Genomic DNA, 14,570 nt, shown 5'->3' on the forward strand with positions numbered 1-14,570 from the left:
TCTCTTTCTAAATTAATCATTCACAGCATCACTGCCACGTCACTCACTTCCAGTAAAACAACAGAGGGTCCCTGCTAGTCTTTGATTGGTGCCAGTCATCATGACCCGATATTTCCTATTAGTGGAAATCATCAGGAACCATGATGTAATTTATGTGGGATCGTTATTGCCAGAGGAGGGCGGTAGAGCCTCATTTTTATAGCAGGTTTGACTAATGTAAAAGTATTACTGGTATTTCAATAATGCCTAATAAATATTTCCGAGAAGGCGAGAAATTAGCGATTAAAAAGGTTTTTCTTGATGAAAAATATCATGACCCCAAGACCTGCATGCACTTGAGCATGAGAAAAAAACAGTACACAATGGCACACTTTTCAAAACAAAATGAGTGAAAAAGAATTAAGATAAAAAGCAATAATAAATACAAAGTAAAATTAACCTCATCACAGTCTCCAGCATTTTTGCCAACTCCTTTGCTGTGTCTCAGAATGGCTATATATACATCCCTAGAGTCAAGATGGACTCCTGGAGTTAAAACTGAGCATCAGACTAGGGAAGAAATGTGATTTAAGTGACTTTGAATGTGGCTTACTGGGATTTTCCTACACAACCGTCTCTAGGGTTTACAAAGAATGATCTAAAAAAGAGAAAATATCCAGTGAGCAGCAGTCGCCTGTGCAAATATGCTTAGCTGATGCCAGGGGTCAGAGGAGAATGGCTAAAATTATCCAAGGCTTTATATTGTAACACAGAGATCCTACAATAATAATGAACCTCGGAGAGGAAAAAATAAGAGAGTTCTGAAGGATATGAGGTCCAAGACAGTCCAGACACCATCAAAGTGTACCTAATAAGGTGATCAGTGAGTGTATATATGTCCCTATCAGCATGTGTCCAGGAAGGGTCCCCAGGCTAGATCTGGAGCATGACACATATACGAAACGTGACACTTATAGCTGAAAGCATACCAACTTGGATGTGACCTGGTTTACTAAAGTCCACATCAGATGCTGGGAAACCAAGACAAACTCATGAGAAGTGGGCTAGTGGAACAAGAAATACTACTACTGAAATACCTCAGTGGAGATGGTGGAGTCAAACTCAGTACTGTGAGGCAACAGTGTTAACCACCATCTATCTATCTATCTATCTATCTATCTATCTATCTATCTATCTATCTATCTATCTATCTATCTATCTATCTATCTATCTATCTATCTATCTATCTATCTATCTATCTATCTATCTATCTATCTATCTATCTATCTATCTATCTACCTACCTACCTATAACATACAAAGTGATTAGGTTTTTATGTGGCTTCATGTTTTTGCAATAAAAAGATAAACCCATGTGGGGAATAGTCATAGATACTAATTTCACACGATTGGACTATATAACATTAAGTTATTACCACTGAAAAGCTTTCATATGGTTTCGTTATTCTTTTCAGTCAAGGGTTATCCGGATTCTTCCACAAGGGGGCAGCGCAGTCCTGTTTTGTGTTAGAAACAGTTCTTGTTGATTACTGGATATAAATATTTGGGTTCCTGCAGCATTGTTGTCGCTATTTAATGTGTGACTGGACTTTATGCAGCGACACGTGTTGGTACAGACACTGTTGGGGTTGATCTCTGATCTGTTAGGCCAGAGGGGGCACTCAGTTGACAAACCAAGTCTGCGGGGTGCAATTGGCAGCTGCCATTCTACACCGAATATCCAGCTGATCCTGAAATTTGCTTTCCTTAATGGCTGTTAATGAATAGTTCATACAGAGCCTAGTCTGACCCCTGATTAAGACTTCCAACCATGGCAGTGATTTATGTTCCCACTCCTGCTCTGCTGAGTGAGCAAAAGGCTACTTAATAGTTTATAAAATTGGCCAGGTGGAGTGGTCTGTGCACTTAAAGGCTCTTGAAAAGTTGAACCAGCAGCTGACTGTTATTGACCTTTCCAGTGAAAGTCTGGGGAGCAGGCATGCACTATTTCATGCTAATGTGTTTTGTACTAGTTTTCTGTATTAACATCTGAGGGATGCCAGTAAAAATTAATTTCTCTAGCTGTTTAAGTTTATTCCATAGAGGAAATTCACTCAAGCAACTGTTAAAGGGCTTGTCAACAGATATAGCTGATGAGAGAGGACAGAGTGTTTTTCATTCAATTTCAGTGCTGTCATATGACTAAGATCCATCTGATCAAAGTCACTAGCAGATAACGATAAACAATCTGGTAGAAGGGTGTCAGCTTTGGGGTATTTTAGCAAATAATCATAAAAGAGCAGCTTTCTGAAAGGAATTCATTCATCTACAAATGACACACAGAGAAAGAAAAGACACTTAACAGTAAACAGCATCCAATTAATTGCACCACCCAACCATCTGCGCCAGATTTTTTTTCCCTGTCAAGCTTGAGAAAGCTACTGTTCACCGACTCTGTTTATTATACATGTGCCCTGTTATTAACAGGTGAGATGCTTCATGTCTCTCAGTAATTGGATGCCAGTGTTTGTGTGTGTGTTTGTGAATGTGCGTGCATGAATGCGCATGCAAGACACAATAATCGTGTGTAGCACTATTTTGCATTCACAGAGTCAGAGTCGTCACAGATGGACCCACAATTCAGGAAGCATGTACAACTTTTCAGTAACTGTAATTGAAATTGAGTTTATTTTTCTTAAAAAAAATATTTTTGAACATTTTTACACACTTGAAATTATAAACACACTTCATTTAAGCTAATAACGCCAAATTATAATTTCTAGAAGCACTTTTCAATTCTGAGGGGAAGTTTTGTGACCTTTTAAAACCAAGCGTTTGTGTTTGTGACTAATATAAAACCATTATACTTATTACAGAAGAGAGCACTACGAATTATGCATAATGTTAAATATAGAGAACACACAAATACTTTGTTTATAAAATTGAAATTATTAAAACTAGAAGATATAGTGAAATTACAGACATTATTAATTATGTTTAGGGCAAAAAAAAACATTGCCTCTGAAGTTACAAAGATTAATTGTATTGTGTTCAGAAAATGGTGATAGTAGAAGGAAGTTTTATTTTAAGGTTTGCTCGGACCACACAAAGGCAAATGATTCCAACTGTTATAGGTATAAGAATGTGGAATTCTCTCCATGATCATCTTAAGGGTTGTACAAATGTTTATCAATTTAAAAGGTGCTATAAGAATAAAATGTTAAACCAATATGAAGAAGATTAAAATAACAGGAGTTAATTATAGAAAGAACTATCCTTTTTACTTTGCTATCTAGTGGTATTGCTCATTGCTGATTATATTGTTTTGTTTTGTTTTGTTTTGTTTTGTTGTGTGTAGAATAGTGTCTTTTGTAGAAGAGTGTATTTTGGTTGTCAGTGCCTACTTGCACTGTTATAGATAGGCGTTAATAAGAATTTATTCTTCTTCCTGCATCTTTTCATGCATGGATACAGTGTTATTTTAATTGAAAGAAAGGTTTGTGTGTAGGGAATGAATTACTGTTTTACCATGTGCGAAACAAAATAAAATGAAATGTTTCTATGCATCTTTATCTTTGCTTATGTATAATGAAGGTAGAAACCCACAAGTTGTTTAGCAAGAAAATAAAAATGTTATTTCACAGTTTAAGCTACATATTAATTTTTTTAGAAGTCTTAAACATTATTTCACCATCAAATCAACCTTTTTAGCAGCTTCAAAGCTAAAAATGGAACCGTGTTGCATTTATTTTTGGATGTGTCTGGTGTATTTATTTCAAAATATCCAAACCAATTTCCTTTCCAAGAGAGACTCGGGTTGATTTGTCGAAACAGAGAGGACAATCTATCGTTTGGCTCTGTAGCCAATTTGATAATGGTAGCACTGCTTGCCAAAAAACTGTTTCCAATTGTTCAGACGCTGTGTTTCAAGAAGGTTAGAGGAACCAATTGTAGTTTTGAAAATTACTTTAACTTAAATAACTTAAAATATCTCTCTATCTTGGAAAAATGTTGGATGTTATATTGTAAGACTGACTAAATAAAGGGCTGATTCATAGGTTTTGGCGGTGTATATCAGGCTGAAGTCTGATTATGTTATTCTGGGGCTTGTTTTTTTTGTTTCTTTTCCATTCTTTCTTTTATGCCTTCCTTTGTCTTGTCTCCTCCTTTTAGCATCATTTGTTGTGCCGTCCCCCCCATTGTTATTTTACTGTCAAATACATGCATTTCAAAGGCTGCCGATTAAAAACTCAACCAACAATTCATCTCAGTTAGTTTATTCAAAAAACATGATGACAGCTTTCATCATTTTCCATTCCATCCACTGTTGAATCTGTAAAACAGAGAAACATTTTCTCCTTTTGCAGGTCATAAATCATCAGTCAATGTAAACCAGTATTTACAGTACATTTTTTCATCTAAAAATAAAAGTGTGTTTTCTTCCCATTTAACAGTCGATATCTCACATTACTCAAAGCGTCCTTGTAAAAGGACAGTTGGAAGATGGTTGGTGCAGATGTTTTGGAAGTTGTGTGGGGTTTTTTTAACGTTTCATTTCACTGATTTAATCATCTGTCTTGAGCATCATTGTCATCGTCGCTGTCTGCTGTTGCCTAGAAGGACATCAAAGGTGCTGGTTTCGTTCACAGTGGGAATCTCAACCGTATCTTGTTTTCTGACCATTTGACAGTACAGCATCACATCAGGAACAGAAACAAGATGGAACACAAACAGAGACTCATCCTTCTTGTTGTATCTGTGTGTAAGAGGTGACATACAGTATACAGGATCACAGACAAAGGACTGAAACTACAAGGCTTGCAAATACTGCCACTGTAGAGGGCAAGGTGTTTATTTCTGTCAGCAGACGCTCACACGGTGCATCCCATCTCTACAGATGTGCATCTTCTTCACCTTTTAGCACTTGCATTATTGCTTTATCAAGCAATTATAATCTCATTAACTCTGTGAGCCCCTTGGATCCATTTCATTAATAAAAGACCAAAGAACTGTTACAGTATACACACATTAAAGTGTATGTTACTCTACAATGCTCACACCCTATAATATATATTTCTAAATTCTCACTGAAATACTGCAGATTAGTCACAATACAAAAATTTTATTGTGGGAATGACATTCAGCCTGAAGTGTTAATGTTCATCTTCCAAGCCTGCAAATTCTGAAACCAATGTCCTGAGAGGAAAATGCAGTGCGACACGTGGGTGAGGGGTTGATTAAACTGCCATTAGTCAAATGCTTTTAACAAAAGCTCTAATTACCTTTGAATAGGCTCATGGTTGTTACTTTACAGGGAGATAAAGATTAAACGTAAGGTTCCATTGTCTAAATTGTAGCACTGCCTATAAATCTATGGTTACATCCACATTTCCTTTGCCACTGGGCCAAATGCTTATTACAAACTAAGTGAAACCATGTCAAAAAAAAATAATTCATTCAATAACCGCTACTTATGTCAAATACATATAATTTCAACAGCTTCTGCTGAAATTACTCAATCAGTGCATTCCAGCTGAGAAAGGAAACCAAAAGGAGATTTGCTATGACAGAAGATATACCCGCGCCAGGCAAACATCATCACAAAGATGGTTAATCTTTCATCTTTTCATCTTATCATCTCATCGTATGTTACAGGGGGTAACCCTGCCTAGAGCGGGGTTTTTGTCTCTGTCTCAGTGTCTGTAAACCCGATTGGCCGTGTTGAATGAGAATCCTCCAGACTGGTTGGCATGTAGTCTATAAGCTTGTCCTCTCCCCTTTCACTCGTTGATTCTCCGCTCACATATTTGAAGACAGCAGCTCTTCCATGGCTCCTAGAGACGTATTGTGACAAGGGATGAGGGAAAGGGCTACTAAATGGATCCAGGGATGAGCTAAGAGAAATTTCCAAAGGAGGCTGCAGAGAGGGGAGAGAAGAGAGAGGGGAATACATAAATAGGATTCACATGCAAAAGTGCAGCACTAGTTTGTTCTTACATCATACTCCTTTGTGACCTCAGTAAATAGTTAATACACATTTCTCTCTGTTGGTATGCTTGTTCTATATGCGCTCAGTGCAAGTCTGTGCTGTCCTGAGAGCACAGACGTATCTAAGAGTCTTTCTAATATCCAAGTATGTGTCTCAGTAAGGATGCCTTATTGTCAGCAACCTTTCATTGTGGTTTTGGTGAACTGTAGATGGATAAATGGAAGGACCAGACACATCTCTATAATCCTGTGTCAGATCTCCCCCCCCCCCCCCCCCCCCCCCCCCCCCCCTCCAAGATACTAATCATCTGCAGTGGATAGTCTTCAGGCCTGGTTCAGTCTCCTCAGATTTTGTTTTCTTCGAGGGGGGGGGGGGGGGGTGTGCTCTAAACTTGACTAATACCTCTTTGGGAATCACCATGTTGGTGTAAAACTACTATTTCATGGCTATCAAACTGTGTTATTGTTTGCATTTTTCATAGGTTCAACTAAAGATGTGGGGGAAAAAGACAACCACCGAACAACGGAATAAAATTCATGCTTGTTGTTCTGAGTAAAATATACAACCACATTTACACTACTGTGAAACTTTTGTGATTAATCTCTGTTGATGTAATACGCTGTACTCAGTCACAGAGCAACAGTCTCCAAAACAAACAGTAATTTGGACAAGCACTGGCAGACTGACTAAGAAGTAGAATAATGGTACTAAGTAGTGAAAAAGGCAATAAATGATTAATAATTGGAGGTAGAAAAAGCTACAGATCTTTACAAAAAAGGGATTTAATTAGCAAACCTTTTTTTCTACTCTAATTATCTATTCTTGGGTCTTTTCAAACAACAGATTCAACCAGGTGGTTTCCCTGACAACTAGCCAGTTTGTTGCATCCTAAAACGACACCAGTGTCAGCAGAACGGCGGACTTTTCTTTCCCAGACTGTTGGCATTTCAGCTCCAAGCCCTCCTCTTCTGATTGCCAAGGAAGAGACAATACCTGTCTGTAGATTTGCAGCCAACACAGACAGATGTAACGTAGAACGGTAGTAAACCTCGACCAGGAAACAACAGAGGGACAGAATGGAAAAGCAGACAGGACAGAGAGGCGCTGATATGACTTGAGGCTTGCACAGACAAAGAGAAAACAGTTTCTGTGATAGAAATTCTTTTAAATGAGCTCCCTATGGAGTCGTCAGAGCCTAGATGAAGCAGAGGAGGGGAGGTGGGTGGGAAGAAGGGAGGATGGGGGTGAAACTCAACTGAGCAAAATTTGTTCTGAGGAGAAATGACATGTTCCTCCTTCTTCTCTGTCTGTCACGCTCAGAGTTTCATTCATATTCTAATTCAGCTGGCGGGCACCATAGGGAGCTCCGAGTAAAGCTGTGCAAGGATGGGCAACATCACAGAATCGATTCAGAGCAAAAAGGTTACCAAGGTAGTCTCCTAAGGCAGCCAAAGTGCTATTGACAGGGTTTCTTTTTGCATTTGGGGGTGGGTGGGTGGTGTCAGGTGTTTTGTAGAGGTTAATTGCAACTTCATCAGTTTTAGATAATTACTGGAAAGAGTCTAAAATATGGCAGATGGCTGCATACAAATGCACAGAATGACTGAGGAAAAATTGATATGTTGAAGAAGAAGGGGGGTGTTTCTGACAGTATCTTATAAAGATATTATTCGCAACCAGTGGCTAAGAGGAAGAGGGAAGGTGGATCTCCCACTGGGCTCTGATGTGAATCCTCTCTCCCAAAGCATTCAAGATGTTACAACCTCTGCATGGTTTACGTTGCCCTAAGAGAGCTGTGGCTCTGGGCTTTGAAAGACATCAACCTTACCTTTCACTTGCTGACTAAAACAAAGCAACCAATTCTACCGAGAACACTTGAAATGGAGTGTGTAAAAGTATAAATAAAAGATCCACACACACAAAAAAAGATAAGGCACCGCACCTTTCCCAACAGTAGCAGGGTTGTATACATGAAGAGCAGTATTGTATGCTGCATAGTACTGCCAGAATGGATGTGCTCATGTATAAATTTGCATTTAGCTTTGATGCTGGGATGTAAATCTACATTCTTTCAAATGTTTTGCATTTCAAACGCTTACTGTCTGCAGACTTAAAAAGTGGATGAAAAGTTTATAATAGTGAATTCCAAAAGTTTTTCAGTCTAATATTAAACAATATGTAAAGGAGTGAGGTGGGTTATGCTCCAAGAGTCACATCATTGTGAGCTGGACTTTGTTTTTAACCATGAAATGGACCCTGACTATCAGAACACATTTATCTCACTGGAATCAGCCTCTCTATGGTTGGATGGGTTAGATAGATGATTGGTATTTTATATGCAAAAGATTACTATCAATTCCCTTATCGTTCATTTGCCTGATCATTACTCATCACTGACAATTACTTGACTATTATTTACATGCCGTAAAACTAAATAAAACATATCCAATATCTGATAGCTGTAGGCCCCCTTTTTCCAATACAGATGCAAATTCTATTCCCTGTTTTTTAAGAGGTTTCTGTGAAACTGAACTAAGTCATTTCATGTTGTTTCTGGAGGGTAGGAATTATCATAGCGTAACACATTAAACCCTGGTTTAGCAAAGAGCGTAACAAGATTTCAGATAGGGGAACATGAATCATTTTCTTGCATGAACCAAACACATCTACCAACAATGTGACCGCAGCCCCCCTGAACACAGGGAGAAGAAGCTATCAGAAATGATCTTAAAATCCCCCGTTCTTATGACTTCTGCTAGACCGCGGATGTCAGCAGCCCTCAGCCTCAGCGTGTCATCTGTCAGGAGAAGTCGTCTAATATGAACATGGTGCCAAATAAGGCAAGCAGGCACTTGGAAACCAAACATCCCCTCTGAGAGAAACTTGGCCAATTTCAAAAGAGCACTGGAGGGGAACCAGAAGCAACAAGACTCTTGGACTACATGAACACATCTTATTAGGTGAAGGAGGCAAGATGAGCTATTGCAAAGCAAAAAATTTCATGTCATGTTATCAAAAATGCCCATATATAGCAATACAGTCAAAAGAATAACTGAAAACATGCCAATTGATGTAGAGTTCTTTTTTTCTCAAACATGAATATATATGTGTGCCTTAAGACTTTACCTTGGGCTTTTTAGTGTCCCAAACAAGTTATGTAATTTTAAAGCACAGTGATAGGCTGCTTAAGGTTCCTAGTTTGAAACTCCTGCCCTGCTTGGGCCTTTCTTTGTGGACTTTGCTTGCTTTCTCTCTGATTAGGATGGATTTCTTCAAGGTACACCGCCTTCAGCCTAGAATCAAAAGACCCGAATTATAGGTTAATCGGCTGTGAGGCAGGTGAGTTGTAAAGTGCTTTGAGTGGTCAGTAAGTAAGACAAGATCCATTACATGGATCTGCAGCAATGACTGAAAATGAACTGTCTTTTCTAAAACATCAGTTGTATTTATTTTGTTTCCATTCATGTTTTATATGGTAGAAGGAAAGAAAAAAGAAGCCAATGAGAAAAATCTAGAAAAGTCTTTAGAAGTGAATATCAGGAGTTTAGGGAGGAAAGAAAAGGCTTGTGAGGACTTTAAGAGATTATGTGTTCCTATGAGGCTCACAGGAAGGGCTGCTATTACAGAAACCAAAAATACCTAACCATCGAAGTCACCACAGCCAACCTTTAAAGGGCAGAGTAGCAGTTTAGTCACGGGCTTTCATGAAGTTGGGTGACTTGTGAAAGACATCTTAAAAATGAACATTCACAGCTGGTGCAGTGGAGGCAAAAACATCCCCCTCCAACCATCCCATCTAGTGTTTTAGTCTATTTTTGCATTTCTGCACCTCCAGTTTTATTTTGCTATTTTCTCAGGGCATGGAAATATCATGAAATGTTTTCATTTAATAATCAAAATTTCCAGATGGGGAACATCTTAAAAAAATCTTTCCACAATTTTTATGGACATCAAATAACAGACAAAATTCCCTTTTATCCACAGACAAGAGTTTTGATTTTCACTGGATATCGCATGCAGAAGAGCATTTTCAACCATAATTTGCAGCCAAAGTAATCTCATTCTTGGCTGAGTGTGAAATGTTATTACATTGCTTTAAGCAACTGAGCCTGCTTTACGCAGATTAACAAGAAGCAGAAAAGTAGGGCCCCGTAGTCAGAGAATGAAAGTGAAATCAGATCAAGTATCAATGTCCCTTTATTAACCTCTTCACCTGTCTCATTTCTTTATCTCTGTGATCTGTTAATTTCAGTTCCAGTATTTTTCTCTGTTAAACACTTCACCTCCAGTCTCAGCTCTCTGTCCTCCTTTTTATGGCACACTAGTCTAGTCTTTTTCACCTCTCCATATTTAAATTGTACCCTCCCGGTGTTTAGGTGCTCTTTTCTATAATTTGTCCCTTTAATTTTGTATCACAGCTCTGTTTCAGCTTTTTTAATGAATTGGAGAGAGACAGAGAAAGTCTGCACTGCTTGTAAAAGCTTAAGAATTACTGAACAGAGCCTTCTGCAATCCTGACATCAATAATGTGAGAGCCTTGTAAGGGTTGCGTTAAAGTGTGCTATCGCGGCTCAGATCAGAGACAAGCTCCCATCAGATTCAGCTTTACTGCTGCATCTGTATTTTCACCCCCCCTTTTTTTTAAAAGTTATTGTGAGATCAATATTTAATTTTTGGTAAATCCACTGGAGATGAATCAGACCTGACAGCTGGTATGACGGCTCTGCTAAATCACCCCAGAATTGAAAGTGTATTGGGCGAATCATTCAGGGAGAATAGTTAGAAGTGTGTGTGGAGTGAGCAAAGATGAACAAGTCTGAATCCTAATATGCATTAACCACTGAGTGAGTCTGCTTCTTTCTTTTTTTCTCTCTATCTTCCGTTTCACCATCAGCATCCTTCTCCACATCTGACTCACAAGCCAAAGCGTCATCCTCATTCCCTTTTCTCCTCACATCAGCATATTTTTTCCGTCTTAACCCAGCCCCACCTGGTGACTGATCCACAGAAACTTAATTCCATCAGAAATATATTTTACTAAAAAATTTCAATATTATTTTTTTGGTAGGGCTAAAGGAAGAGTTATGGGACTTTTGGAAATAAGAGGATAATCTGCGGGCCATAAATGTCTCTATGAAGCTTTATGGCAAATGGTAAATGGACTGGTTCTTATGTAGTGCCTCTCTACTCTACCTGAACACTCAAAATGCTTTAAACAACATGCCCCATTCACCTAGTCACACTCATTCATACAAGCACTTTGTGCTTTGTGTCTAACATTCACACTCTGATGGATGCATTGGAGAGCAACCTGGTTAGTGTCTTGCCCGAGGATTTTTGGCATGCAGACTGGAGCAGCCGGCGATCGAATGACCAGTCTTCTGATTTGTAGGTGACGTGCTCTACCACCTGAGCTACAGACACGCCAAAATCATACAAAAGCAGTGGGATCAGTGGTTTGGATGAAAATGGTCAGTTAAATCACAGCCATTGGTGTCTTATTTCTACAGACATGTTACTGGAATGGTTAAGATACAAGTTGGCTGAGGCACTGACAATAAACTGCGACGTTTGACTTTAGGCAACAGCTGTGCCTCTTTCTCCTCTACTTCTGAGAGGTTCTGACAATAAAATTGTGGATGACTTTGACACTGGTTACATTAAGTTGACTGCAACATTAACTTGTTTTTTAGAAAATGACAAGATTGATCTTACACAAAACCAGTTTCAGTCCAGACCTTCACCTTTTCCTGAGATGAGCACCTCATCAGCACCTCATCACATCACACCACCTCATAACACTTCTAATTTCATTTCAGCCACTGAAACATCCCCATTATCGCTTCTTCCAAGGGTTCACACCTCGACCTGCCTTTATCACCTTTGAATACCCTGAAACCCTGTGAAACTCGGGTGTTTTATGAGGGCACCAAATTAGCTTGGCCTTATAGCTTAAAGTCAGAGGCTGCTGAACTGGGAAATTACATTTGCATTGCAATGCATTTTCCAGTTAATAGAAGTTTCCAAAAGTAATTCTGCCTACCAGTAAGTTGCATCACATGTCTCAGTTTAATTCAGCTTAATTTAATACAGCATGCTTGGTTGGCACGCATGCCATCAAATGCACTTTTACATTCTATATCTGTAAGTGAAGTGAATGAGGCAAAAAGATGAGAGGGAGTGGTCCATCCATGTCAAACAGTACTGAGTGCTAACCTGAGACTGATTTTGTATAATTACCACTTCAAAGAAAGAGCTGTTTGTTTCATAGTGTTTTGAATCACATATGCAGCACCTTTTACTGAAACAAATTAGAATTTAGTCTTTAGTAGTCACCCAATTCAGTCCTGTGTGCTCTTTCTTCTTATTCATTAATTACTGTAGGGGTTTTATACCAATTACAATTCTTAATTCAGCAACTCTCAAACATTTTCTGCAACCCCAGCCTCTCACCCCGAATATATCTACATTAGTGCTCTTTCAGGCACAACCTTTGCTTCTAAGCTCTTAAGAATTCATTTTTATTAATAGACAACTACAACTCCAGTGTTTTCATTACTGAATGTAAATTCAAACTATCACACGATAATATTTTAAACCACATAAACTCTCTTCACTGCTTCACTATATCTCAAACTGAAGATGATCTACGCCTCATCTTTATTGTTGTTAGTTTGTTGTGGATGTTTAACTGGCTAACTTGTCCATGCCTTGACAACAGTGCACAACCATGCAGGATTTTTGTACGGCTTCGTGCTGTAACCCCAGATGTGTAGCTCTTCCGTCTCTCTGGCTCTGTATACAGCTTTATGTATGGGCCACTGAAAGATTAAAATTCACATAAACATATTTTTCCCGCACTAACCCCAAAGTGGTCTGCAGCAAGTAGGAATATGCAGAAAACCAAACAGTAACTTCAGCAGCATGCATGATCAGATACTGAAAGTGGAGAGCTTGTCAAAGTACAAGGAGTGTTTCATTTACTTGTTTGTATCTAACTGGTGATTATAAGAGCCCTTGTGCCATCAGTTGATGATGATCACTTGATGACAAAAAACACTTCACTGCTCAGCCACACTCATGTTAAGGGAGACTGGGCATTTTTTTTCTTGAATTTTGCAGAAAAAGCTTTGTTCTTCAGGATAATCTGAAAGACATTTTTTTGTTTTAAGCTTGAACAATCTAGAAACGATTAAGGCTGTAAGCTTCTTGCAATTCCCCTTAAATGTTGCAGAATCCCTTTTATTCAAGGTATGTGCTCAGCCAGGATGTTGCTGCTTCTTGATATAGGTCATGATCTTGAAGATTATAGTGTTTAAACTGAGTGAAGGTGCCCCGCATTTGGCTTTGAATACAAACTTACACCAAGAAAAACTATGGCACTTATCATCATTACATTTGGGTTATTGGATGAGGTAATTCTGCTAAAGTTGGAATATAAAATGTACAGAAAATGTTGGAAGCTTTAAATAACCATATAATCGTGCTCATACAGAGAAAGGAGACTGTGCACGTGTTTCCCTTTGATGCCACCCAGTCATCAATGCGCAGAGAAAACAATGACTGCAGCAGATAAAAAGAAAAACACTCCTTTTAAGTGTCAGGCGTTGTGGAGTGGAGGCGAGGAAGAAGGAACCCAAACGCAGGACTCGCAGGTAGGTGAAGCTGGGTGATTTATTGATGATGGAGTGAACACACAGAACAGAGGAAGGACATGGCTGGCTGGACGACTGACTGAATGAATGAATGAATGAATGAATGAAGGACGGACGGACGGACGGACTGGCTGACTGGCTGACTGGCTGACTGGCTGGCTGACCGAACACTGGCGGAAACAACAACACAACCTAAACATCATCAATGACACGACAAAGAACGAGTGGAAACAGAAGACTTAAATACACAGACTGATGAGGATGATAATGAGAGACCGGTGAGTACACAGCTGAACATAATCTGGCTAATGGCACGAGACGAGGTGACACAGGAACAAACAGGAAATGAAACAGGAAGTGGCAAAATAAACTGAACATGAACAAAATGGAAAGCACTGGGTCACCGACCCAGGAACCCTGACAGTACCCCCCCCTCCAAAGGCCGGCACCCGACGGCCAAAAGAAAGAAAAACCAGAACAGGGCGGGCGGAGGGGGCCCAGGACGGAGGGACGGAGCCCAAAACAGAAATAGTTCAGGTGGGCGGCCGCGTGGCCGGCGGCCGAGACGGGACAGTTCAGGTGGGCGGCCGCGTGGCCGGCGGCCGAGACGAGACAGTTCAGGCGGGCGGCCGCGTGGCCGGCGGCCGAGACGAGACAGTTCAGGTGGGCGGCCGCGAGGAAGACGGCGGCGGCCGCTGAGCTGGTCCGGTGGGCGGCCGCGAGGAAGACGGCGGCGGCCGCTGAGCAGGTCCGGTGGGCGGCCGCGAGGAAGGCGGCGACGGCCGCTGAGCAGGTCCGGTGGGCGGCCGCGAGGAAGGCGGTGACGGCGGCCGCTGAGCAGGTCCGGTGGGCGGCCGCGCCGGCGATGACGTCCAGAACGTGGCTGGGGCGACGGTGCGGCAGCCGCAGGACCAGGCGAAGCAGAGGCTGGCGACGCGGCAGCCGCAG

At 40.3% G+C, this 14,570-nt stretch overlaps 1 protein-coding gene across 3 annotated transcripts in view; it reads right to left on the minus strand.

Moving 5' to 3' along the window:
- Nucleotides 1–4,239: 4,239 nt before the first annotated feature.
- LOC146494654 (sterile alpha motif domain-containing protein 10-like) overlaps nucleotides 4,240–14,570 on the minus strand; it is a 60,641-nt gene continuing 50,310 nt past the window's right edge. For all 3 annotated transcript variants that reach the window (XM_085147177.1, XM_085147179.1, XM_085147178.1), the window contains one exon: nucleotides 4,240–5,895. In XM_085147177.1, the coding sequence (XP_085003303.1) occupies nucleotides 5,873–5,895 (23 nt within the window). In that variant the 3' untranslated portion in view covers nucleotides 4,240–5,872. The remainder of the gene's footprint in view (nucleotides 5,896–14,570) is intronic.

Source organism: Neolamprologus multifasciatus, chromosome 20 (genome assembly GCF_963576455.1).
Source record: "Neolamprologus multifasciatus chromosome 20, fNeoMul1.2, whole genome shotgun sequence".
NCBI lineage: Eukaryota > Metazoa > Chordata > Actinopteri > Cichliformes > Cichlidae > Neolamprologus > Neolamprologus multifasciatus.